General features: G+C 41.5%; 1 protein-coding gene across 3 annotated transcripts in view; it reads right to left on the reverse strand.

The window, feature by feature from the left end:
- The window catches only part of PSD (pleckstrin and Sec7 domain containing), a 252,804-nt gene that overhangs the window by 126,598 nt on the left and 98,546 nt on the right, over positions 1-27,660 (reverse strand). For all 3 annotated transcript variants that reach the window (XM_072130908.1, XM_072130906.1, XM_072130907.1), the window contains one exon: positions 22,969-23,081. In XM_072130908.1, the coding sequence (XP_071987009.1) occupies positions 22,969-23,081 (113 nt within the window). The remainder of the gene's footprint in view (positions 1-22,968; positions 23,082-27,660) is intronic.

A 27,660-nucleotide genomic window follows, 5' to 3' on the forward strand; every position in this document is an offset into this window, starting at 1 on the left:
GAATTGAGGCAGTTCTGAAGGCAAAAGGGGGTCCAACCTGTTACTAGCATGGTGTACCTAATAAAGTGGCCGGTGAGTGTATATATATTATATATATATATATATATAAATATACAGTTAGGGCCAGAAATATTTGGACAGTGACACAATTTTCGCGAGTTGGGCTCTGCATGCCACCACATTGGATTTGAAATGAAACCTCTACAACAGAATTCAAGTGCAGATTGTAACGTTTAATTTGAAATGTAGGAATTGTACACATTTCTTTACAAACACTCCACATTTTAGGAGCTCAAAAGTAATTGGACAAATAAACATAACCCAAACAATATATTTTTATTTTCAATTTTTTGTTGCGAATCCTTTGGAGGCAATCACTGCCTTAAGTCTGAAACCCATGGACATCACCAAACGCTGGGTTTCCTCCTTCTTAATGCTTTGCCAGGCCTTTACAGCTGCAGCCTTAAAGGGGTTGTCCGAGTTTAAAAAAATATATATATATGTGGCCGGGAGCGGGCTGCCTAAAATAATAAAGCTGTACTTACCTTCCGGTGCCCTCCGGTATCCAGCGCTGCTGTCGCTCCGGTCCGGGCGCCATGTAAACAAACATGCTGCATTCAGCTTCCGGCCGGCCGTGGCCGGGTACGCCTATCCGTCCCTATACACAGCATTGTGTATGGGGGCCAGAAGGTTGTCGGGTCTGGCCGGAAGCTGAGTCCAGCACTGCTCCGGCGGCCATGTTTGTTTACATGGCGCCCGGACCGGAATGACAGCAGCGCTGGATACGGGAGGGCACCGGAAGGTAAGTACAGCTTTATTGTTTTAGGCAGCCCGCTCCCGGCCACATATATTTTTTTTTTTTCAAAACTCGGACAACCCCTTTCAGGTCTTGCTTGTTTGTGGGTCTTTCCTTCTTAAGTCTGGATTTCAGCAAGTGAAATGCATGCTCAATTGGGTTAAGATCTGGTTATTGACTTGGCCATTGCAGAATGTTCCACTTTTTTGCACTCATGAACTCCTGGGTAGCTTTGGCTGTATGCTTGGGGTCATTGTCCATCTGTACTATGAAGATAGTCCGATCAACTTTGCAGCAGTTGACTGAATCTGGGCTGAAAGTATATCCCGGTACACTTCAGAATTCATCCGGTTACTCTTGTCTGCTGTTATGTCATCAATAAACACAAGTGACCCAGTGCCATTGAAAGCCATGCATGCCCATGCCATCACGTTGCCTCCACCATGTTTTACAGAGGATGTGGTGTGCCTTGGATCATGTGCCGTTCTTTTTCTTCTCCAAACTTTTTTCTTCCCATCATTCTGGTCCTTGTCTCATCTGTCCATAGAATACTTTTCCAGAACTGAGCTGGCTTCTTGAGGCGTTTTTCGGCAAATTTAACTCTGTCCTGTCTATTTTTGGAATTGATGAATGGTTTGCATCTAGATGTGAACCCTTTGTATTTACTTTCATGGAGTCTTCTCTTTACTGTTGACTTAGATACAGATACACCTACTTTACTGAGAGTGTTCTGGACTTCAGTTGATGTTGTGAACGGGTTCTTCTTCACCAAAGAAAGTATGCGGCGATCATCCACCACTGTTGTCATCCGTGGACGCCCAGGCCTTTTTGAGTTCCCAAGCTCACCAGTCAATTCCTTTTTTCTCAGAATGTACCTGACTGTTGATTTTGCTACTCCAAACATGTCTGCTATCTCTCTGATGGATTTTTTCTTTTTTTTTCAGCCTCAGGATGTTCTGCTTCACCTCCATTGAGAGTTCCTTTGACCACATGTTGTCTGGTCACAGCAACAGCTTCCAAATGCAAAACCACACACCTGGAATACACCCCAGACCTTTTAACTACTTCATTGATTACAGGTTAACGAGGGAGACGCCTTCAGAGTTAATTGTGCCCTTAGAGTCCATTGTCCAATTACTTTTGGTCCCTTGCAAAAGAAGAGGCTATGCATTACAGAGCTATGATTCCTAAACCCTTTCTCCGATTTGGATGTGGAAACTCTCATATTGCAGCTGGGAGTGTGCAATTTCAGCCCATATTATATATATAATTGTATTTCTGAACATGTTTTTGTAAACAGCTAAAATAACAAAACTTGTGTCACTGTCCATATATTTCTGTATATTTCGTCGCTCCGCGTGACATCATTGGGGAGCGGCAATCCATCACCATGGAAGCCTTGGGTATTCCAAAGACCCGAGGCTTCTTCGGGTTAATCCATTCATTACAATATGCCATCAGCACATTGTAATGAATGAGGAATAAAATCCCCATATACTACAATACTGTAGTATGGAAGTTTATGATATGATCGATCAGACAACCTATGGTTAAAGTACCCTAGGGAGCCTGAAAAATAGTAAAAATAAAAAAAATTAAAAAAAACTAAAAACTCAAATCACCCCCCTTTCCCTAGAACTGATATAAATAAACAGCAAAAATCATAAACACATAAGGTATCGCAGTGTCCGAAAATGTCCAATCAAAATATAACAAAGTTTTTTCACTGCGTTTAACCCCGTAACGGAAAATCGCTCCCAAAGTCGAAAATGGCACTTTTTTGCCACTTAAAAAAAATAAAAAAGTCTATAAAAAGTGATCAAAAGGTCGTACAGTCCTAAAAATCATAACATTGATGTCATCAAAAGCCGCAAAAAAACAACAGCTCCCAAAGCTCTGTACACCAAAGTATAAAAAAGTTATTAGTGCCAGAAGACGGCAAAATCCCCCCCAAAAATTTTTGTACAGGTGGTTTTAATTTTTGTAAATGTATGAAAACATTATAAAACCCATACAAATTTGGTATTCCTGTAGTCATACCGACCCAATGAATAAAGTAGACAAGTCATTTGGGCAGTACAGTGAAATCCGTAAAATCCAAGCCCACAAGTATACGGCACAAATGCGTGTTTTTACCAATTTCACTGCATTTGGAATTTTTTTCCCGCTTCCCAGTACACGGCATTGAATATTAAATACCACAATTTTGAAGTGTAATTTGTTACGCAGAAAATAAGCCATAACACAGCTCTGTACATGGAAAAATAAAAAAGTTATAGATTTTTGAAGGTGGGGAGTGAAAAATGAAAACGCAAAAACGAAAAAGGGCTGCGGCGTTTGAATATCTTGAATCATGTCAACTAAATTCCACCAGAATCCAATATTAGTTTTTTCTAATTTGGATAAGTTTATAAAAACTAAAAAGGTTGAATGTTTTTGGGGAACAGCACATAGGGCATATAGTGAGCACTGGATGACATGGTCATATGCAACAAATCTTATGATTCTCCTAGCAGAAGCCTAGTATGTTATTTTACTAAAGTTGCTATAATAAACCTGTGATTTAGAGAATGTTACTAATCTGTGTTAAAGGGCAGAGTTTCCTTTAAAGTTATTTAATCCAAACCTTTGTGTAAGGGGCTTCAGAAAGTTGGAAACTATTGTAATCTCTAGTGATGAACAATAAGAACAGAATAATGACTGTGTTGCTGACTCCAGCACATATATAATTTGCAGAAATGTGAATTCTTTTTTATTCTCTTCCCCTTATCTTTTCTGTTGACATGAGATAAAACACAATTTGAAGTGCTGAATAAGAGAAAATGATGTTTGTTTATTGTAAGGCTACAATAATAGGATATTAAAAAACTGTGAATCTGAAACTTCAGCATGATCTCCAACTGCAGTTTTTCTTTGATCGGAGTATAAGCAAACTATATGGAAAAAAGATATCCACAGATATAGCTCATCACATACATGGATGAATGATATTACTATACTATATGATAACTAGCACATATACCGTATATACTCGTGTATAAGCAGAGTTTTTCAGCACAAAAAATGTGCTGAAAAACCCCACCTAGGTTTATACGCGAGTCTATAAAAAAAAAATAAACATACATACTCACCTTCCAGTCCCATGTAGTATATAGCCTGCTCGCCACCTGTAGTATGAAGCCTGCCAGCTCCATGTAGTATATAGCCCGCCACCTGTAGTATATAGCCTGCCAACTCCCTGTAGTATATAGCCTGCCACCCCCTGTAGTATATAGGCAGCCAGTAGCCTGTAGTATAGAGCCTGCCAGCCACTGTAGTATATAGCTTGCCAGCCTCCTGTAGTGTATAACCTGCCAGCCCCCTGTAGTATATAGGTTGCCAGCCCACTGTAGTATGTAGCCAGCCAGCCTCCTGTAGTATATAGCCAGACAGCCAGCCCCCTGTAGTATACAGCCAGACAGCCAGCCCCCTAAAGTATATAGCCAACTCAGTGTAGTATATAGCCAGCCCCCAGTTTGCCCAGCACATAAAAAAATAAACTTACATACTCCCCTTCCGGCAGTCCCCGATGCGGCTCCCCAATGCTCTCGTCCCCACAGCTCCTATTCTTCCTTCTCTCTGCTATATCAGCAGGAGAAGGTCCCGAGTCCGCAGCGATGTCTTTAGCGCAGGAGAAGGACCGGTAAATTTTTAAAAATTCTCCATTTTCGAAATTCAAAAATGTTCTACTTTTTCCACATATAGTCATAACAGCAAAATTACTAACGGACATTTACCGAATGTCTGCTTTATGTTGACATGGTTTTTTATGCATCCTCTCATTTTTGTAGAAGGTAATGAGGCTCTGAACTTTAGGTGACATCTCTCACATTTTCATTAAAAAAAACCAAAATTGCTTTGAGAGGCCTAAATAATAATAAAACCCCATAAATTACCCCATTATACAAACTACACCCCTCAACGTATGTAAAACAACTTTTATGAAGTTTTTTGTAATTGTTTTACAGAGGTCAAAACAAAATCGTTTGCAATTTTGAAATGTAGACATTATCCAATCTAAGCTCAATAAAATCAATGTGTACAAAGCTCCTGGACCAGATGGGTTACACCCCAGAGTTCTTAACCCCTAGGCGCACCAGGACGTTATAGTACGTCCCCGGGGCTAGATGCTTAGCGCACGGGGACGTTCTATAACGTCCTGCTTCTGGCACCGGCTCACGAACGGAGCCGGTACCAGAAGCAGCGGCTGTCAGCTGTCTAGTACAGCTGACAGCCTGCGCTAACACCCGCGATCGGAGCCGGCTCCGATCGCGGGTGTTAACCCCTTACACGCCGCGGTCAAACATGACCGCGGCGTGTAAGGGTGTTAGCGCTGTGGATCGGATCCCCCGTGCCGCTTACCGGGGGATCCGATCCTCTTCCGGGCAGCTCCGAGGACTGGCATGTGCCCCGGAGCTGCCCGGTCTCCATGGCAGCCAGACCCCTTCCGGGTCTGGCTGTAAACTGTCTGAGCATGCGCAAGCTTGCTCAGACAGTTTACACTGCTCTACAATAAAATAGTATTGTAGAGCAGTGTATTGAACTTAAACCAGTGATCAGAGCATCACTGGTTTAAGTTCAAGTATGTATAAGTAAAAATATGCAAAAACAGTTAACACTACACATTATAATAAATAAAAAATTAATACATAAAAATATAAGCCCCTAAAATGTCACTTTCCCATAAAAAAACTTAATAAAGTATAAAAAACATAAAAACACAAAAAAAACCCGCATATTTGGTATTGCCGCGTCCGTAACAATCTGCATAATAAAAGAGAATTGTTACTGGACCCGCACGGTAAACGCCGGAGGAAAAAAACGCAAAAAACATTCCGAAAAAAGATAATTTTTAATTAATACCCTATAAAAAATGCTCTAAAAAGTGATTTAAAAAATGTTATGCACTCCAAAATAAGCCCACTAAAAAGAACAACTGTTCTCGCAAAAAATAAGCCCCTAACAAGATTTATCTGCCAAAAAATAAAAAAGTTATGCATATGAATAGATGGTGATGCTAAAATGAATAAGATTTTCTCCAAATTAGTTTTTATTCAGTACAATTGAATAAAATACACAAAACCCCAACATATTTGGTATCCCTGCGTCCGTAACAATCTGTAATATAAAACAGAATCGTTATTAGATCCGCAAAGTGAACCCCGTAAAAAACAACCTAAAAAAACTCTCTCTGATAAAGATGATTTTTTATTAATGCACTTTAAAAATGCTCTAAAAAAGTGATTTTAAAAAGTTACGCAATCTAAAATAAGACCACTAAAAAGAGCTATCATTCTTGCAAAAAATAAGCCCTTAAACAGATTTTTGAGGTGAAAAATAAAAAAGTTATGCATATGAAAGACGGTGATGCTAAAATTAACAACAATTTTGCCAAATTACTTTTTATTCAGTAAAAATGGGAAAAAATAAAAAAATATATATAAATGAAGTATTTTCATAAACGTGGCGACCCAAAGAATAAAAATAATATACTATTTTCATGGTATGGTTAACGGCCAAAAAAAAAAAACACATAAAAATGTTCCTAAAAATTGATGATTTTCATTTCCTCCACCAACAAAGAGTTAATTAAATCTCACCAATTAGCTATAGATGCCCCAAAATTATGTATTAGAAAAGTGCATCTCATGTGGCAAAAGAAATAAGCCCCTATAGGTGCACAATAAAAAAAAGAAAAAAATTATAGCCTGTACAATGTGACATAGCAAATCTGATTTGAATGGCGCCTCCTTCCCTTCTATGCCCGGCCGTGCGCCCATACAGCAGGTTACCACCACATGTAGGGTATCGGTGTACTCGGGAGAAATTGCTTATCAAACTTTGTGGAGCCTTTTTTCATTTTATCCATTACAAATGTTTAATTTTCCACCCAAAATGAGTGTATTGTGAAAAAATATTACAATTTGCAGACTCCACCTCCATTTTGTTTTAACCCCTATAAAACACGTAAAGGGTTAACAAACTTCTTAAAAGTGGTTTTTCATACGTTGAGGGGTGTAGTTTCCACAATGGGGTAATTTGCGAGTCTCGCTATTATTTAGGCCTCTCAGTGTCAATTAGAAACTGAGCAGGTCCATCTAAATACAGGTTTTGGCGATTTTACAAAAAATGTGAAAAATGATACCTAAATTCTGAGCCTCATAACATTCTAGTAAAATATGTGGAATCTGAAAAAACCATGCCAACATAAAGCAGACATTTGGGAAATGTAAGTTATGAATTTATTTGGGTGCTATGACTTTCTGAATCAAAAGTAGAGAATTTAGAACGTTGAAAATAAAGAAGTTTTCAAAATTTTTGCCAAATTTTGTTTTTTTCATAACTAAACGCAAAAGATTTCATCCAAATTTTTAAACTAATTTGAAGTACAATGTGTCACGAGAAAACAATCTCAAAATCCCCTGGATATCTCACAGCGTTCCCACGCTATAACCACTTATAGTGACACAGGCCAGATTTGAAAAATGGGCCCGCGTCCTTTAGGCCAAAAGATGCTGTGTCCCGTAGGGGTTAAAGAACTCAGTTCTGTTATTGCTGTACCGCTGGCTAAAATCTTCAGGGATTCTGTAATGTCTGGTGTGGTGCCAAGTGACTGGCGCAAGGCAAATGTGGTGCCAATATATAAAAAGGGCTCTAGAACTTCGCCAGGCAATTACAGGCCTGTGAGCTTAACTTCCATTGTGGGGAAAGTATTGGAAGGGTTAGTAAAAGACTACATACTGGAGTATGTGATATCAAATAGTATAATAAGTGACAGCCAGCATGGGTTTACTAAGAATAGAAGTTGTCAAACTAACCTTATCTGCTTCTATGAAGAGGTGAGCAGGTGCCTGGATGGAGGAGCAGCTGTGGATATTGTGTTCTTGGACTTTGCAAAGGCATTTGACACTGTCCCTCATAGACGCCTGATGGGTAAAATTAGGGCTATTGGTTTGGCAGAAATCATTTGCAATTGGATTGAAAACTGGCTGAAGGATCGTATCCAGAGAGTTGTGGTCAATGATTCCTACTCGGAATGGTCACCAGTTATGAGTGGTGTACCCCAGGGTTCTGTGCTTGGCCCACTACTATTTAATATATTTATTAATGATATAGAGGTAGGAATTAATAGCACTGTGTCTATTTTTGCAGATGACACCAAACTGTGTAGTGTAATACAGTCTATGGAGGATGTTCATAGGCTGCAGGGTGACTTGGACAAACTGAATGTTTGGTCATCCACTTGGCAAATGAGGTTTAATGTGGATAAATGTAAGGTTATGCACCTGGGGGCCAATAATCCAAAGGCAAAATATGTCCTTGGGGGAGTAAATCTGGGAGAGTCCCTTGTTGAGAAGGACCTGGGGGTACTAGTAGATCATAAATTGAATAACAGCATGCAATGTCAATCAGCTGCCTCTAAAGCCAGTAGGATCTTGTCATGTATCAAAAGTGGTATGGACTCTCGTGATAGGGATGTAATATTACCACTATACAAGGCACTGGTTCGGCCACACCTGGAATATGCTGTCCAGTTCTGGGCACCGGTCCATAAAAAGGATGCCCTGGAGCTGGAGAGGGTTCAACGTAGAGCCACAAAAATGATAAGGGGTATGGAGGGTCTCAGTTATGAGGAAAGATTAAAACAACTAGATTTATTTAGTCTGGAAAAGAGACGACTACGAGGGGACATGATTAATTTATTTAAATATATGAATGGTCCATACAAAAAATATGGTGGTAAGTTGTTTCAGATTAGATCAAATCAAAAGACGAGGGGGCACTGTCTCCGTTTGGAGAAATCAAGGTTTAATCACCGGAGGCGACAGGGCTTTTTTACTATGAGAATTGTCAATCTGTGGAATAGCCTGCCTCAGGCGCTGGTCACAGCAGGGACAGTGGATAGCTTCAAGAAGGGTCTAGATGCCTTTTTACACCTAAATAACATTGATGGTTATGTTATATAGAATTGTTTCCCCTAAATCCCTTCCTCATCCAATCCCTTCCCTTCCTTGGTTGAACTTGATGGACAAGTGTCTTTTTTCAACCGTAGAAACTATGAAACTATGAAATTGCATTTTTTTTTGGCTTAATGAAGGTGTTCTTCAAAAAATGTAGACATTTTCAGTGGATAAAATACCAAAACGCTCCACAAAGTTTGATACCAAATTTCTGGGGGCTGGCGTTTTTTATATATTTACTGAAGAAAAACTAATATAGAGGAAATCTCATTTACTCTTTTTCGATACATAACTTTTATATTTTTTGGTTGACAAAGCTGGTTTAGGGCTTATGTTTTACGTGTTGAGTTGTCCTTTCCAGTGGTACCATTTTGGCGCACACAAAACTTTTTTTGGAAAATTTTTGTACAGGGTTTTTATGAAAAATTTACATTTTTGGCAAGATTTACGGGTTTTGTTTTTTATGGAGTTCAACAAGCGGGTCCAAAAATGTTACTGATTTATTGTACAGATTGTTACAGATGCGGCAATAACAAATATGTGTGTGTGTGTGTGTGTGTGTGTGTGTGTGTTTGGGGCCATGTGTCACTATAAGTGGTTATAATTTGGAACGCTTTAACATATCCAAGTGATTTTGAAATAGTTTTCTCGTGACAATGTACTTCATGTTAGTTGAAAAATTTTGTTGGCTAAGTTTTGCATTTACTTATGAGAAAATCAGATATTTGGTGAAAATTTGGAAAAATTCTCAATTTTCGAAATTCAAAATGTTCTACTTTTTCCATACATAGTCATAACAGCAAAAAAAAAAAACCTTAATAACTAACATTCACCGAATGTCTATTTAATGTGGACATAGTTTTTTTTTATGCATTCTCTCATTTTTGTAGGATGTTATGGGGCGATTTGAGAACGTAAGGTGCTGATTTTCATGAATTGATGAGGGACCTGTTCAGGTTAAAGTCACTTTAAGAAGCCTAAATAAAAGTAAAACCCCATAAATTACCCCATTCTAGAAATTACACTCCTCAACGTACCTAAAACCACTTTTATGAAGTTTGTTAACCTTTTAATTGTTTTACGGGGGTTAAAAAAATCGGATGCAATTTTGAAATTAAAATTTTCTTGGCTAAATGAAAGTGTTTTTCATAAAATGTACGAATTCTCAGTGGATAAAATACCAAAACGCTCAACAAATGTTTGATACCCAATCCCTTCCACGTATAACAATCCCCCATATGTGGTGGTAACCTGCTGTATGGGCACACGCCAGGGCAATGAAGGGAAGCTGCGCCATTCAGAGCAGATTATGCATTGTCCCTTTATAAAGGCTATACAATCTTTATTTTTTTGGCAATTTGGACAAATAAGGGCTTATTTTTTGCGACATGAGATGCACTTTACAAATACTTCATTTTAGTGGGTCTGTAGCTTATTGATGAGATTTTATTAAAGGTAGTTCGAAGACACATATACATGCTGGAAGTGCTGGAGAGCCGGCCTGTTTCCCCGTGCAAAGTTGCGCAAGCGCGCATGTGCCGGAGAGCTTGGTGACGTCACCACTCTCCAGCACTTCAGAATCCCGCGCGCATGGTGCGCCGTGCCCTTGTGCGGTGCGGCAAGATAAATGTTGCTATAACTTATAAATCGGTGATACAGCGGTTTATTCTACTAATGAAAATATGCTCCGGCACCAGCTCAGCCTCAGCTGGTGCCATGTATATCTGTCTTAGAACTACCACTTTTAAGTGGTAGGTTTCCTTTAACTCTTGAATGTATGGAGGAAAAGAAAATTGTCAATTTTGGTTTCCTTTCTTTTTGTATTTTTTGGGGGTCGTACACTGTACACTAAAAATACTATATTATCTTTGTTCTTTAGATCACTACGATTACGGTCATACCTCATTTATATAGTTTTTTTCTATATTTTTACAATTTTACTGGAAAAAAACGAATATAAAGAAAATCTCACCATATATTAATATTTTTTGGTTGACAGCTGGTTAAGGGCTTATTTTTTACGTGTTTAATTGTCCTTTTCATTAGTACCATTTTGGCGCACATAACTTTTTTTTAATCACTTTTAGGAACATTTTTGTGAAGGGATTTTATGAAAAATTTACTTTGGCTGCGCGCCAAAGATTGTGAGTAGGAGGAGAAAAGAGGCTACTGGGGCGTGGAGTAGCCGCGCCGTGTAGCCTCAGCTGCGGCTACTCCACGCTCCTCTGATAGCTTCTTCAACTGTTCAAGCTCTTCTTCAACTAACACAGTGTAATACAGATGTATTTGTGTCCAAGTCGTGTGAAATGCCCCTTACACACCATGGTCAAGCGTGACCACGGTGTTTAAGGGGTTAACACCCGTGATCGGAGGCCTCTCCGATTGCGGGTGTTAGAGGCGGGTGTCGACTATAATATACATGACTAAGAACGGCCAGTCCGTTTGGCCAAGACCACTTGCTGTGGAATTTTAATATTTGCCTAAATAAAGATTACAAGTGATTCCTGACAAGGCTGGATATCGGAATTTTTTCATTGGTGTACGCGGCCCGAGCAGAGGGGCGATCCGTGCCATACTAGGATATTCACAGAGCTGGAAGGTGAGCTGAATCTCCATCGTTACCCTGTCGACTATAATATACAGCCAACACCCTCAGCTTCTGGCGCCAGCTCCATTAGGTAGCCGGCACCAGAAGCATGACGTAATAGTAATGGAAAATGCAGGAACGACACCTCCTGTCATGCAGTACTATTACGTCAAATGTTGGGAAGGGGTTAAGGGATTTTCAATTTAAAATATTTAGTAAAAAAAAAACACTTTTTAATAAAAAGAATTTACCGTATATTCCGGCGTATAAGACGACCTGGTGTATAAGACGACCCCCCTACTTTCCTGTTAAAATATAGAGTTTAAGATATATTCGCCGTATAAGACTAGCCTTTTTCCAACGCATACAAAACACCGGTTAAAAAAAAAAAAAAAAAAAAACAGATTTGAATTTAACATGGTCCTTTTTTTAATTTAAATTCTTATGACATGCAGGTATATAGCAGGAAAACTGTCGCTCATAAACATAAGGCATACAACAACAACATTACCATCGTCCATTTTACTGTAAATGTTACCATACTGTACCTTAACCCCTTAACGACTTGGCCTTTTTTAGTTTTTTCACTTCCATTTTTCACTCACCAACTTCAAAAATCTATAACTTTTTTATTTTTCCACATAAAGAGCTGTGTTATGGCTTATTTTCTGCATAACAAATTGCACTTCATAGTGACGGTATTTAATATTCTACGGCGTGTACTGGGAAGCGGGAAAAAAAATTCCAAATGCAGTGAAAATGGTGAAAAACCACATTTGTGACGTTTTCTTGTGGGCTTGGATTTTACAGCTTTCACTCTGCGTCCCAAATGACATGTCTACTTTATTCTTTGGGTCGGTACAATCACGTGGATATCAAATTTGTATAGGTTTTATAATGTTTTCATACATTTAAAAAAATTAAAACCTCCTGTACAAAATATTTTTTTTTATTTTGCTATCTTCTGGGGCCAATAACTTTTTCATACTTTGGTGTACTGAGCTGTGGATAGTGTCATTTTTTGCGAATTTTGATGCCGTTTTCATTACTATAATTTTTGGGACTGTGCGACCTTTTGATCACTTTTTATAAATTTTTTTAGATTTTTCAAAATGGCAAAAAAATGCCATTTTCGACTTTGGACGCTATTTTCCGTTACGGGGTTAAACGTAGTGAAAAAACATTATCATATTTTGATAGATCGGGCATTTTCGGATGCGGCGATACCTAATGTGTTTATGATTTTTACTGTTTATTTATTTTTATATCAGTTCTAGGGAAAGGGGGGCGATTTGAATTTTTAGGTTTTTTTATTATAATTTTTTTATTTTAAACTTTTTTTTATTTTTACTTTTACTATTTTTCAGACTCCCTAGGGTACTCTAACCCTAGGTAGTCTGATCGATCCTATCATATACTGCCATACTACAGTATGGCAGTATATGTGGATTTTACTCCCCATGCATTACAATGTGCAATTCTAGGGAAAGGGGGGTAATTTGAAATTTTAGGTTTTTTTATTATAATTTTTTTTTTTAAACTTTTTTTTATATTTATTTTTACTATTTTTCCTAGGGTACTTTAACCCTAGGTTGTCTGATCGATCCTATCATAAACTGCCATACTACAGTATGGCAGTATATGGGGATTTTCCTCCTCATTCATTACAATGTGCTATCAGCACATTGTAATGAAGGGGTTAAAACGAAATAGCCTCGGGTCTTCGGAAGACCCGAGGCTACCATGGAGACGGATCGCCGCCCCCAATGACGTCACGGGGAGTGGCGATCCCAGGTAAGATCGCGGCGTCCATGTGCCGCTATCGCTGTGAAAACACCCGCGATCAGTACTAGCACCGATCGCGGGTGTTACCGGTAAGCCTTTGCTGCAATATGCAGCAAAGACTTACCAGCTATGGAGAGGGCTCAGCCCGTGAGCCCTCTCCATGCAGCGCGACCCGACCGGTGGTCGCGATTACCGGCGTATAAGACGACCCCAGACTAGACAGAAGATTTTTCTGTCTTCAAAAGTCGTCTTATACGCCGGAATATACGGTAACTTTTTTTTTTTACTTTTCTAGGTTGGCATGAACAAGTGATGCTCTGATCATTTGTTCAAGATCTCATTCCTATAACACAGTGTAAAACAGCCCTGGCAGACCACAGGGCTGTACCCGAGCAACAGAATCCCTCCCGGTTCTTGTAAGCGCCGTGGGGGGTCCTTACATGCTGCAGTCATGGGTGACACCGCGGAGTGTAAGGGGTTAACACCCACGATCAGATGAATAGTGAAATTGTGAAAATGTCCCCCAGAGTTTTTTAATGACATCATGAGGGAAATATAAAGTAAAAACACAAACACACAATATTAACAAATATTCATAAAAATATACTCACATTTCCTCATATAATTATCAGAACAAAACCCGCTACACTACAAAAAACACCGCCATTGTCACCGCGTTTGCTCGAGACTATATCATGTATCAAATCGACCAAACAAAATAGGGAATTCATTGATAATGTTTGTTTAGAGTTAATTTGAAAATTATAAAATATAATAATATAATTTATAAAATATAAATTACAAAAAAAACCTTTTCCACTTTTAACCCCAAATAGTTCAAGTTTGTCAGTCACAAATAAAATATGAAAATCGTCATTCCTACATAGAAAGCAATGGAAATAAGTCACACAATGAAGAAACAACATGTAATAGTACAGTAGAACTTTCATCAGTTACAAAAGTATAAAAGTACAACTTTAGAGTATAAAAACTTTTTCCTAAACTCCTAAAACACTCAGCAAAAAAAGCAATTCTCAAATGTACTTGAATTAGCTATCTGCAGGTGTTTAGCAGCTAGCAGAGGTTTTACCTAATCCCCTCAGGATACTCTCCTTTTGTCATTCTTGCTGGTAATCATGGGAAACCGTAAAGAACAGCTGGGGAAGAGAGGAGGCTTGTTGGGAGGGGCAGAGGAGTGCAGGAAAGCAGGACCTTGAGTGATGTCACAAGCATGTGACTCTTCACATGCTTCAGGTCGTCCAATTACAAACATGCTATCCAATTTATCTAAATTTATCCCGATTTATGCCACAAGCAGGAAGTGTCACCCACTTCGAGAATAGCTAAATATGATTTTAGAAGAATGGCTGATAGATACAACAGGATATATCTAAGGCTAGAAAGAAGCCAGCAGCATGGTACAGGAATTGGAATTGTTGTCAAAGGCTCTCTCCAGCTTTGCTAAAACTATTTTTTGTCAGAAACTTTACAGTTTTGCCCTTCATAATTTTACAATTCGAAATAACTTAATTGTTAAAATTCTGCTACATGGTGACAATAAGAGAAAAACTGCAGCAAATAGTATGATTAAAAATCATTTTAATTGGAATAAACAATTTATACAGGCAGATTAGCAGATTGAAGAAGGCAAAAATAATGTGCTGCTGACTGCAGAGAAGAGTTACTGTACATTGGAACATATTTACTACACAGTTGGATTAAAATACCTCAATAAGGGGGCATGGATAGCCAAAGGCGGAGTAAGTCGCACTGACTGCGAGCTTCCGCCAGCCCCGCTAATAACTTACCTCTTAGGCGCCTGACTGATGGCCGCTTGGCATGGTCCACCGTAGAGGATCAAGCATCCTGCTGCTGCGGATTAGACATCCAGCACCATTACCTGATACCTCCACTCCACGGAACATTTGGAGGACTCGTTCCACATGGCACCCAAAATATATCTACCCTGATCCAACTTGCCCATCATCCGGCTTCGGATTGCCAGGTACCAGCGCTGCACTCCGGCTCCCATAATGAAGCCTTCCCCCAGTAGCAAGGCGCGATAAGACACCACCTCAGACATCTGCCTCCTGTCTTTCTCCATGGCTGTTTATGACATGTAGGTTCCTGCCTCCCACTACAGCAACACCACAGGGGTTATCTGTTGCCCCTATCACTGAAGCTACTAAAGATGAGTGGGACTGGAAGGCTCACATAAGAGCTATGCCCACAAGACAGGGACCTTGCTGGTTTGCAAAAAGAAATACATCATATTGGCCACAGGATGGTGGAGTCTGAAGTTGCTCAGGAGAATATGCTAGATCAAATGGACATCCACACTCAAAACCCCCATGAGCATGCACCCTATATTGCTGACACCTAGAGGAGATTGAAAATCGGCACTGCTGAAACGATTTGAGAATAAGGACAGTGAAGGAGGAGGTGGACTAATCTAAACTTGAAGGATGAGCATCGGGCGTTTTTTTAACGGAGGTGCTTAACCAACCAGCCTCTTCACCTATTGATCGAATCCGTCACACTCTGGGACCTAAACCTTCCAAAAGCATTCTACAGTATAGAGGAAATTCTCAGTCACACCAGAGAGCTCAAGGAAATAACCTTCCGTGGCTCCACAGTTACAGTGCTTCGTGACCTTGCAAGAAGAACCCTCCAACTATCGAAAGCCTTGCGCCTGTTACAGGCAGAATTGAGATCCAAAGATATTCCATAAAAGTGGGGATACCGGTTTCAGTTGATTGCAAAGAAATTAGCTGTCTTCAGATCCCTAGACGACCTCCCCAAATTTCTAGGGACATTTAAGCCTCCACAAGTTGCCCTGCCAGATTGGCCAGATTGGAGGCAACTCAGCTCCTGTGTTGCCCCCAAGAGAACACCCAGGAAAAGCCCAAGCAAAGTCACCAATCCTTTCATTGTGACCTGATCAGTGCTATGTAAAGTATTATTACAAATACAGAGATAAGTGTGTAAAACTACTAGTCAGGGCACTACCCCCTCTCCCTCTGAGATCCTTTAAGAATTCCAAAACTTTTATGCTACATTATATAACCTAGGTTTGACCTCTGGTGCGAGTGAACCTGGCCCCTTTGAGAGCCTTTCCCGATAGTGAGTAAATTCCCCCCAAGGAAACTCTTCGGGTGATTAAGGACTTGAATGTGGAAAAAACCCAGAAACAGATGGTTTACCCCTAGATTTTACAAAGTATTTGGTGAGGTGCTGGCCGGTACTCTATAGAGGTCCTCCCCCAGTGTTAGGGTAAATGGGTCTCTTTCCTCCCGCTTTCCCACATGTAATGGCACACAATGCCCCCTGTCTCCCTCCCTAGACATCTTGGTGATGGAATCTCTGGTGCAGCCTCTATGGGGTAACCAATCGAACCAGGGAATGGAAGTTAAGGGGAAGTTCTATAAACTTTCACTGATGATCTACTCATACACATCTCTGACCCAGTGGTTAGCCTTCCTAACATCATGAAAGAACTTAAGACATACCGCAGAGTCAGCAAGTACACATTCAAGTCTAAGGGTTCATTCACATGGCCGTCTGCGGGGACGTACATGCGGCCGCAAATTTGCAGCCGCATGTACGTCCCCATAGACGGCAATAGTGGCGCGGCGCAGATACGGTGCCGCACATGATCCGGGCCGCACACCGCAAAAAGATAGAGCATGCTCTATCTTCCGTCGTGTGTGCGGCCGTGCGCCGCTATTCTCTATGGAGGGAGGAGGGGTCACCTCCTCCTCCTCCACTCCAGCACACGGCGGTATGCCTGCACGGCGGGCATACCGCGTGTGAATGGACCCTTAGTGTAACGTCCGTGCCTAAACGTGCTTGTGCTATCTTGTTTGCTATTCTGTGTTTTGACTTCTGCTTTGCCTACTGACCATTCTATTTGCTATCCAATTCTGTACCTGTGCCGCCAATCTTGGTTTTGACCCGGTTAGTTTGATTCCGCTTGTCTTTCTGAATCTGTTGTTTGTCCCTCAGTATCATTTACCTCCTAGTTATATCCCGCTTTCCCTGTCTCAGACCTGTGGTCTATACCTGTATTCTGGTTACCTGTCCACTCCACCATCCAGCAGCTGCCAGACGAAGTAAGTTTTCCCTGTCATCTTGTAGGGTCGCTCTGGGACCGTCTGTTAGGTTCCTGAAAGTGGGTTCGCCCTTATCAGGGCGGCTTATCTGCTTTAGGCAGGGCCTTAGCCCGCAGGGACGTCGCAGGGTAAGTTCGCCACCACTTACCTAGTCTGACAGCTAGCGCCAAGCCTGGTTGTGGTTGCGCTGTTGCTGGACAGCTGCTGACACTGAGATTTTAAATATCTCACTGCCTGGGTCAATGGTTGCTTCCTTGTGTTCGTCCCTTCTTTTCACCTGGGCTAAAGGTCATATTAAATATCTAGGTGTTCAGATTCCATCTGACTCAAATCAGCTATTTGACCTGAATTTTGCTCTCTTGCTCAGATCCTCAAAAGCTGGTGTAGGTTTGCGGTCAACTCTAAACTTGCAACTATCCCCGATCCACTTTCCCCAGCATTAGATTATCCTGGAGTTCCTCTAGTTCTAAAAATCTGCCCTCTTCTATTCACAGAGAACGGTCAGCAGAGAAAACTTTGTTACAGAGTTTGGGATTCGTGCCTTGAATGACTTGCTAGGGGATAGAAGAGCATATCCCAGCACCTGGCTGCATTATCTACAATTGTGGAGCTTCCTACAATCACTAACCCCTGAGGGAGCACCTTCTCATTAAGCCTACTCCACTCGAGGCCCTCTGTCTCCAAAGATGGGTTCCACCTCATGGCGTGTCTCTTATATATAGGATGCTCTCGTGGTGTTATAAGGAGGACCTGCCATCGCCCTGTATGTGGGCTTGGTAAGAGGAATTAGGAGAGAACTTTAAAAAAGAGCTCTGGGAAAAATCCCTCATCTTATATAAAAAATAATGTCAGTATCTGGTAAAATCCAGGAACCCAGTTTTAAGTTCCTTAATAGATGGTATAGGACCCCTGTCCGTCTACATAGCATGTTGCCATCTGCCTTACCTATCTGCAACCCGAACACCTGCCCATCATGTGGGCCTCCTGCTCTTCTCTTTGTGCCGTTATGTACCGTATATACTTGAGTATAAGCCGAGACCCCTAATTTTGACACAAAAAACTGGAAAAACCTATTGACTCGAGTATAAGCCGAGGGTGGGAAATGCATTGGTCACAGCCCCTGGAGTATATAGCCTGCCTGCCCCCTCGAGTATATAGCCTGCCTGCCCCCCTCGAGTATATAGCCTGCCCCCTCGAGTATATAGCCTGCCTGCCCCCTCGAGTATATAGCCTGCCTGCCTCCTCGAGTATATAGCCTGCCTGCCTCCTCGAGTATATAGCCTGCCTGCCCCCTCGAGTATATAGCCTGCCTGCCCCCTTAAATATACAGCCTGCCTGCCCCCTCGAGTATATAGCCTGCCTGCCCCCTCGAGTATATAGCCTTCCTGCCTGCCCCCCTCGAGTATATACCCTGCCTGCCTGACCCCTCGATTATATAGACTAGGAGCCCCGATGGATGCTGGGGAGCATCAGAACGTGAGTTTACTTTTTGTTTTTTTCCTTCACTCGAGTATAAGCCGACTTAGGGTTTTTCAGCACATTTTTGTGGTGAAAAACTAGGCTAATACTCAAGTATATATGGTACTTTTCAATAAACCTATTAAACCATAAATTACCTCAATAAATGATTATGATCTGTTCAGAACTACTTTGAAGGAACAAACAAGTTTTGAAGTTCCTGATGTTCCTGTACCCTTTAGAAGCAGAGGAAATTAATTTAATTGTAAATGTGTGAGACATTTATTGTGTAGAACACTTTGTTATGGATAAAAGTAATTGGAATCTAAAGGATAGTTCACAGTAGATTATGGGAAAATTTGTAGTGAAATCAATAGGAGTGGAGTCCCCTGCACATGGCGCTGTAGGTTCATAATCTGCAGCCTGACCTGCTCCACCAGTTCCTTGGATTGGATGTCTAGATGTTCTAGACAACGGGATCTTACCTGTCCACAGATACAAGAATCAACCGTTTTTTTGCTTCCACATGCCAGCTATATCCAAGATGGTGGCAGCTGTTTCACAAAGAGCTGCTGTACATACTTTTAATGGCAGATTAGCTCTTAAGAGCTAAAGAGCAAACTACCTCTAAGTGGACTTGCATCTCTCTAAATGGGAAGAATCCTCCATTGCCAACAATATATTACCTGCACAGGGGTCCTACAACTTCATGATCAAGAAAACAGGGCCATGTGAAGCTAATAAAGCTCAGGGGCATACCTAACTCTGTCCTAATAACCGACCTCCCATTGAGGGTATGCGCCATCTTAAACATGGTCATGGAATGTTCGTGAGACATCAAGATTACTACTATTGTCTTTCAGCAGTGCATGGCTTCGTGACAGTTATTATAGGGGGTTGTATATAGTTATTATAGGAGGACTGTATATAGTTATTGTAGGGGTTCTGTATATAGGTATTATAGGGGGTGTATAGTTATTATAGGGGGACTGTAGATAGTTATATGGGTTGTATAGAGTTATAGGGGGGTCTATATCGTTATTATAGGGGGACTGTATATAGTTTTGGGGTTTGTATATAGTTACTGTAGGGGACTGTATATAGTTATAGGGAGACTGTGTATAGCTATTATAGGGGGCTGTATATAGCTATTATAGGGGGCTGTAGATAGTTATTATAGGGGCTGTACATAGTTAATGCTGTGGGAATGTATATGGTGATTACTGGGGGGCTGTATATAGTGATTACTGGGGGCTGTATACAATGATTACTGGAGGAACTGTATATAGTGGTTGCTGGGGGAGCTGTATATAGTGGTTGCTGGGGGGGCTGTATATAGTGATTGCTGGGGGGGGCTGTATATAGTGATTACTGGAGGGCTGTATACAATGATTACTGGAGGAGCTGTATATAGTGGTTGCTGGGGGAGCTGTATATAGTGGTTGCTGGGGGGGCTGTATATAGTGATTGCTGGGGGGGCTTTATATAGTGATTGCTGGGGGAGCTGTATATAGTGATTGCTGGGGAAGCTGTATATAGTGATTGCTGGGGAACCTGTATATAGTGATTGCTGGGGAACCTGTATATAGTGATTGCTGGGGGAGCTGTATATAGTGATTGCTGGGGGAGCTGTATATAGTGATCGCTGGGGGAGCTGTATAAGTGGTTGCTGGGAACTGTATATAGTGATTTCTAGGTGCTGTTTATAGTGAATACTGGGCGCTGTATATAGTTATTACTGGGGAGTGTATATAGTAATTGCTGTTCCCTGTGTGGGCTACATTCAATGGGGGCCCCTTCCATATTTTGCGCCCAGGGGCCCCATCAACATTAATCCGGCCCTGGTCCAGACTCCATACACCCCTTCTTACCGACCAGAGCTGGCTACCACAATGCTGTGAGGTCTTGCCCCCCAACTCTCTTGGAAGTCACTTCAACCACCCTGCACCACTGGCTGAGAAAGTTAGTGGAAATTCAAATCGAATATTGTCTCTGCATGGATTCCATGGACTATGTTTGAGGGCAACCCCACTAAATTGTGGCAGGTTAACAACCTTACAACGATTAGTGAGTTTGGTGGGAGGCAGCCCCCTTCCCCGCAAAATCTTTTCCCATTTTCCCCTTCCTTCCAACTTTGAGTTTGAGCATATGAACGAGAGATTCCTAGCCTATTTAGAGTAGGGGATACGCTCCGATTCCAAGGAGATAAATATGGTGTTCCACAATTCCATGACCCATTTTGGAAAATCTCTCCCTGTGGTGACTGTAAGAGGCTTAGGCATCAGTGCCTACCATTCAGAAAGAGGCTTTTGTGGTCTTGGTGGGCGAGTGATCTAAAGGAATCACAGCTCTTTCTATACACCAAAGTTGAGTATCCTTTACAGAGGTGCAACTGAGAGGGGAGTCCATGTGTGAGGTTCTGATCGTGGTACTTATTAAGCCAGACAAAGACCATAGAACTGATTGAGTTATTTGGATACTTTTTTAGATTGCAGGAGAATGGTTCCAAGTCTGTACTCTTCCCAATAATCTGATAGACTATTGTATCTAAATATGAACCGTCTATAACCTAAAATGAAGAGTCAAGATGCCTAAGCAGATTTACATAGAACTTGGTGCTTTGATTTGAGAAGCTTTGCCATGTTGGTCTATTTACTGTATCTGATCTTTCAGTTCGATACCAATCATTTGAATAGATACATGCTCCAACAGCAGACACAACTATATCTGGGCTTTGCAATTTGAAAAATAAAAATATGTACAATTTTTTTTTTTTTACAAGATCTGTTATATACCTTGATCCTATAACGCAATGGAGAGAAGATAACAATGAAAACAAAACAACAGAACACTTGGTGAAGACATGCATTTCCACATGATTACAAAACATTTGCATTCCCAACCATTTTTGGCCTTTCATTTTTTTCCCCCAAGGTTGCAGCATTCTGAAAGCCATAACCTTTTAATTGTTCCATTCTTCGAGCTGATTGCAGGTTTGCCGTTTTGCAAGACCAGCTGTATGCCTTTAATTATATCATTTTGTGCTGACTAATTGACTTAATGTTTGTAACATTATTTTGGAGGAGGGAAATGAAATTAAACCCCAATTTTGACAATTATTATTTTTTTGCTGATCTGTACAAAGCTGGCAACAGGCCACTCGCTAACACTCAGGCTCTAAACCTATATATTAATGATGCATCCATAATGCTGTTAAAGAATTTGTCTGAACAACAATCCATTGGTTCATTTCTCATGGTTACAATTTTTTGTAATAATTAAAGAGGACCTTTTACCACCTCACACACGTGGAGATTAAAATATCAATCAGTAGGGGCTGATTCACAGATTCAGGGACACTTTGCATTTTCTTTCTAGCCCAAATGGTTACAGAGATATCAGTCCCAGTTTCTGACCATTATAATCTGTGTTTGGTCAGAGTGTTAACACAATGGGGCAGATTTACTTACGCGGTCCATTCGTGATGCAGCGGCGCGTTCTCTGCGGTGGATTCGGGTCTTCCGGCGATTCACTAAGGTAGTTCCTCCGACGTCCACCAGTTGGCGCTGCTGCACTGAAGTTCCCCGGAATGGACTGATCTTCACCAAGCCGGACCAAGTGAAGGTAAGAGCAAGTACCGCAACACTTTTTTTTTGTTTTTTTTAAATGCGGCGGTTTTTCTGAATCGGGTTTTCGATCGGCCACGCCCCCCGATTTCCGTCGCGTGCATGCCGGCGCCGATGCGCCAAAATCTGATCGCGTGCGCCAAAATCCTGGGGCAATACAGGGAAAATCGGCGCAAAGCGGAAATATTCGGGTAACACGTCGGGAAAACGGGAATCGGGCCCTTAGTAAATGACCCCCAATGTATGAACACAGCATCTACATGAGCATAGAGAGGACAGTATCGGAGAAGATTAGCATAACACATGCCTTTAGCATTCTGTCTCTAACAGAACACAGATTACAATGGTCAGATACTGGGACTGATACCTCAAAATCAAAGTGCCCCTGAATTTGTGTAGCAGCCCCTACAGATTGTTATGCCAATCTCCAATTGTGTGAGGTGGTGAAAGGTCCAATTTAAAGTGTTGTAAACCAATATTTGTCTATGGATTTGTGCTACGTTTTAGGTTTGCAAACAGTACATTTGTTTTGTCTCAATGAACTTCCATAATTTAAAAAAGAAACCAAACCTTTATATTTATTTTAGATATATTTTGTACCAACCTTCAGATGAAACGTTGTTTGTGTTGCATTGGTGATATCGTTGAGAGAAATGGGCCAATATTCGTTCTCTCTCTTGAGTCTCACCCATAAGAGCCAATTCTTTCAAAAACATTCTAGCGTAGAGAAAAAAATATATATCTTCAAATTCTGTTTCTTCATCAACCAACAAATATTGAGAGTATTGGGCATAATAATTCTTTTCATACAAATGTTACGACTCCCTCTTTTAGAATTGCCCTTATGTACAAAATGGTTTATCTACAAATGCTCTTAATGCAACCAACTCCTAAATGTGTAAACTAGACGCTATGATCACATCTATTCTAAAACCAAACTAGAATTCCCTGTAATCAACCAATTAGCATCCAAACTTTACCTTAACCCCTTCACGACTGCCATACGGCTATATGTGTCCAAAATGCAAATGTCCAGTGCAGATAGCACATGTTTAACCCCTTAAGGACGCAGCCAGTTTAAAGCTTAAGGCTCAGCCCTATTTTTTGGATTCTGACTTGCGTCGCTTTCTTTATATGGTTATAACTTTTGAACACTGTTACTTATCAAAACGATTCTGAGATTGTTTTTTCCCCACATGTTGTACTTCATTTTAGTGGTAAATTTTGGCAGATTTTTTTTGTAAATAAACGTAAAACTTAAGAAAAAATGATGGGATTTAACGGGTTAAACACCCACGATCGGAGCCACTCCGACCGCGGGTGTTACACTGGGGTGCTGGCAATATGTTACAGTTGGCACCCCAGTGTTTCCCAATGTCGTTTCAGCTCAGATCTTGAGCTGAGCGCTAAGTCACCGTGCTCAGTGTCCGAAATATAAGATGCTGAGCGTCAACAGGTTAAACGACAAGATAGAGGACCATTTCGGTTATATCTTCTGAACCGTGGCACCTAGAACCACAGTTTTGGTGTTATACGTTTGTAGGTGTCACAGAACCAGAGATATCCAATGTTAAATTTGTTGATTTTTATAAACAAGCCCTACTCCCAACAGTAACTTTAACAGTAAATATCTCCAGTTCTGTAACTAACAGTTTTTGAAGATAATGGGTGATAACATATAATTGGGAGATGCTACTTCCTCTTGTTTTTTTCACTCCACTACTGGTTTGGACATCAAAAACTGCATCTGAAAAACTGAACATGTGGACACAGGCTTAGAAGGGAACGGAATTGGTGTCTTACACCTTTTTTTTAACATATTTTTATTTTCATAGTTATTAAAATACTTTAATGGAAACCAGGACAAAAAAATCATAATTTTTTTAAACATTTTTGTCATATGTCTATATATTCTATAAGAAAAAAAAACCCAGCAGAGTGCCCCCATCAATAAAGTGTCCACAGCAGAGTGCCCCCATCAATAAAGTGTCTACAGCAGAGTGCTCCCATCAATAGTGTCCACAGCAGAGTGCCCCCATCAATATAATGTCCACAGCAGAGTGCCCCCATCAATAAAATGTCCACAGCAGAGTGTTCCCATCAATAAAGTGTCCACAGCAGTGTGTCCCATCAAGAAAGTGACCAAAGCAGAGTGCTCACATCAATAAAGTGTCCACAGCAGTGTGTCCCATCAAGAAAGTGACCAAAGCAGAGTGTTCCCATTCATAAAGTGTCCACAGCAGAGTGTTCCCATCAATAGTGTCCACAGCAGAGTGCACCCATCAATAAAATGCCCACAGCAGTGTGCCCCATCAATAAACTGTCCAAAGCAGAGTGCCCCTATCAATAAAATCTCCACAACCGAGTGCCCCCATCAATAAAGTGTCCACAGCAGAGTGCTCCCATCAATAAAGTGTCCACAGCAGAGTGCCCCCCATCAATAAACTGTCCAAAGCAGAGTGCCCCCATCAATAGTGTCCACAGCAGAGTGCCCCATCAATAAAATGTCCACAGCAGAGTGCCCCCATCAATAAAGTGTCCACAGCAGAGTGCCCCATCAATAAAGTGTCCACAGCAGTGTGTCCCATCAAGAAAGTGACCAAAGCAGAGTGCTCCCATCAATAAAATGCCCACAGCAGAGTGCTCCCATCAATAAAGTGTCCACAGCAGTGTGTCCCATGAAGAAAGTGACTAAAGCAGAGTGCTCCCATCAATAAAGTGTCCACAGCAGAGTGCCCCCCATCAATAAACTGTCCAAAGCAGAGTGCCCCCATCAATAGTGTCCACAGCAGAGTGCCCCATCAATAAAATGTCCAAAGCAGAGTGCCCCCATCAATAAAATGTCCACAGCAGAGTGCCCCCATCAATAAAATGTCCACAGCAGAGTGTTCCCATCAATAAAGTGTCCACAGCAGTGTGTCCCATCAAGAAAGTGACCAAAGCAGAGTGCTCACATCAATAAAGTGTCCACAGCAGTGTGTCCCATCAAGAAAGTGACCAAAGCAGAGTGTTCCCATTCATAAAGTGTCCACAGCAGAGTGTTCCCATCAATAGTGTCCACAGCAGAGTGCACCCATCAATAAAATGCCCACAGCAGTGTGCCCCATCAATAAACTGTCCAAAGCAGAGTGCCCCTATCAATAAAATCTCCACAACCGAGTGCCCCCATCAATAAAGTGTCCACAGCAGAGTGCTCCCATCAATAAAGTGTCCACAGCAGAGTGCCCCCCATCAATAAGCTGTCCAAAGCAGAGTGCCCCCATCAATAGTGTCCACAGCAGAGTGCCCCATCAATAAAATGTCCACAGCAGAGTGCCCCCATCAATAAAGTGTCCACAGCAGAGTGCCCCCATCAATAAAGTGTCCACAGCAGTGTGTCCCATCAAGAAAGTGACCAAAGCAGAGTGCTCCCATCAATAAAATGCCCACAGCAGAGTGCTCCCATCAATAAAGTGTCCACAGCAGTGTGTCCCATGAAGAAAGTGACTAAAGCAGAGTGCTCCCATCAATAAAGTGTCCACAGCAGAGTGCCCCCCATCAATAAACTGTCCAAAGCAGAGTGCCCCCATCAATAGTGTCCACAGCAGAGTGCCCCATCAATAAAATGTCCAAAGCAGAGTGCCCCCATCAATAAAATGTCCACAGCAGAGTGCCCCCATCAATAAAATGTCCACAGCAGAGTGCCCCCATCAATAAAGTGTCCAAAGCAGAGTGCCCGACATCGATAAAATGTTCACAGCAGTGTGCCCCATCAATAAAGTGTCCAAAGCAGAGTGCCCCATCAATAAAGTGTCCAAAGCAGAGTGCCCCATCAATAAAACGTCCAAAGCAGAGTGCCCCCATCAATAGTATCCACAGCAGAATACCACCATCAATAGTGTCCACAGCAGAGTGCCCCTCATCAATAAAATGTCCACAGCAGAGTGCCCCCCATCAATAAAAATGTCCACAGCAGAGTGTCCCTCATCAATAAAAATGTCCAAAGCAGAGTGCCCCTTATCAATAAAAATGTCCACAGCAGAGTGCCCTCATCAATAAAGTGTCCACAGCAGAGTGCCCCATAAAAAAATAAAGTTAGTACTCACCCTCTGGCGCTGTCCCCTGGCGTCCTCTTCTCCTCACACCACCTCCTCCGGTTCCTGGCCGGGTTGGCAGATGCACGTCTATGCCATACTGTCAAGCATTTGCTGTCCCAGCCAGGAACGCGAGGAACCCAAGACGTGCAGCGGGGAGAAGAGGATGGTGGAGGACAGTGCCGGAGCGCGAGTATTAACTTTGTTTGTTATATACTCTAGTATAAGCCGAGGGCTTTTATTCGAGAATACACGGAAGTTAATTTCGATTTTTCAAAGATTTTAAAAATTGTAATAAACAAAAAACAATCAACAAGACATCCGGCTACGTCTCATTCTTCACAACAATACAGCAGTTACAGATACAACAATGATCGGCATGGTTCATGTTCGGTAGGGAACATGTGGTATGCAGATTCTGTTTTAGAAAGGACATCAGAGTAACATAGCCAGTCCTCTTATTGTAACACAATTAACCTGGACTTAAGACAATCAGACACTCACACACTCCATCTCCTTCTCTATAGGAACAAATGGATAGTAGAAGAATTACAAACCGGTAAGAGTAAGGCACCATCTGGACCAGATGCGCTCAAATTTCTGAGGGCATTTTCTGTTGACATATAATGAGCGGTAGTGGGGAATAATACTATTAATAAGTTAAATCCATCGTTTGGGGGGGGGGGTCCTGGTCCTTCCATGACATCATCACTACTTTACGGGCATAGTATAGAGTAAACCTGAAAAAGATCTTATCGTAGTGGCCATTGATGACCTCATTCATAATGCCAAGGAGACATACAGAGGGGGACATTAAGCGCAGGAACCCAAAGTGTTGATTAAGAAACTCTAGAACTTCAGACCAGAAAACATGAATCCTAGACACAGTGCAAGAAGAATCAGACTTCAGCCTGACAGCGGAAGCATAAATCATTGGGCATTACTCCCATGTGAAAAAGTTTTGCAGGAGTGAAATACACTTGGTGGAGACTGGATCACAAAGTCCCTTGCACTCACTACAGATGTAAAGTAGGATAGCTCAATGTCCCTCCAGTCATCATCTGACAGGTCATGGATATCACGTCTCCAACACTCAAGGGCTTTGTCAGACGGTCTAGACCAGTGGTGGCGAACCCATGGCACGGGTGCCAGAGATGGCACTCAGAGCCCTCTTTATGGGCACCCAGGCCACATTGCCCCTGCACAAAATTCTCCAGACATGA

The sequence above is a fragment of the Engystomops pustulosus genome, chromosome 11, assembly GCF_040894005.1.
Source record: "Engystomops pustulosus chromosome 11, aEngPut4.maternal, whole genome shotgun sequence".
Lineage (NCBI taxonomy): Eukaryota > Metazoa > Chordata > Amphibia > Anura > Leptodactylidae > Engystomops > Engystomops pustulosus.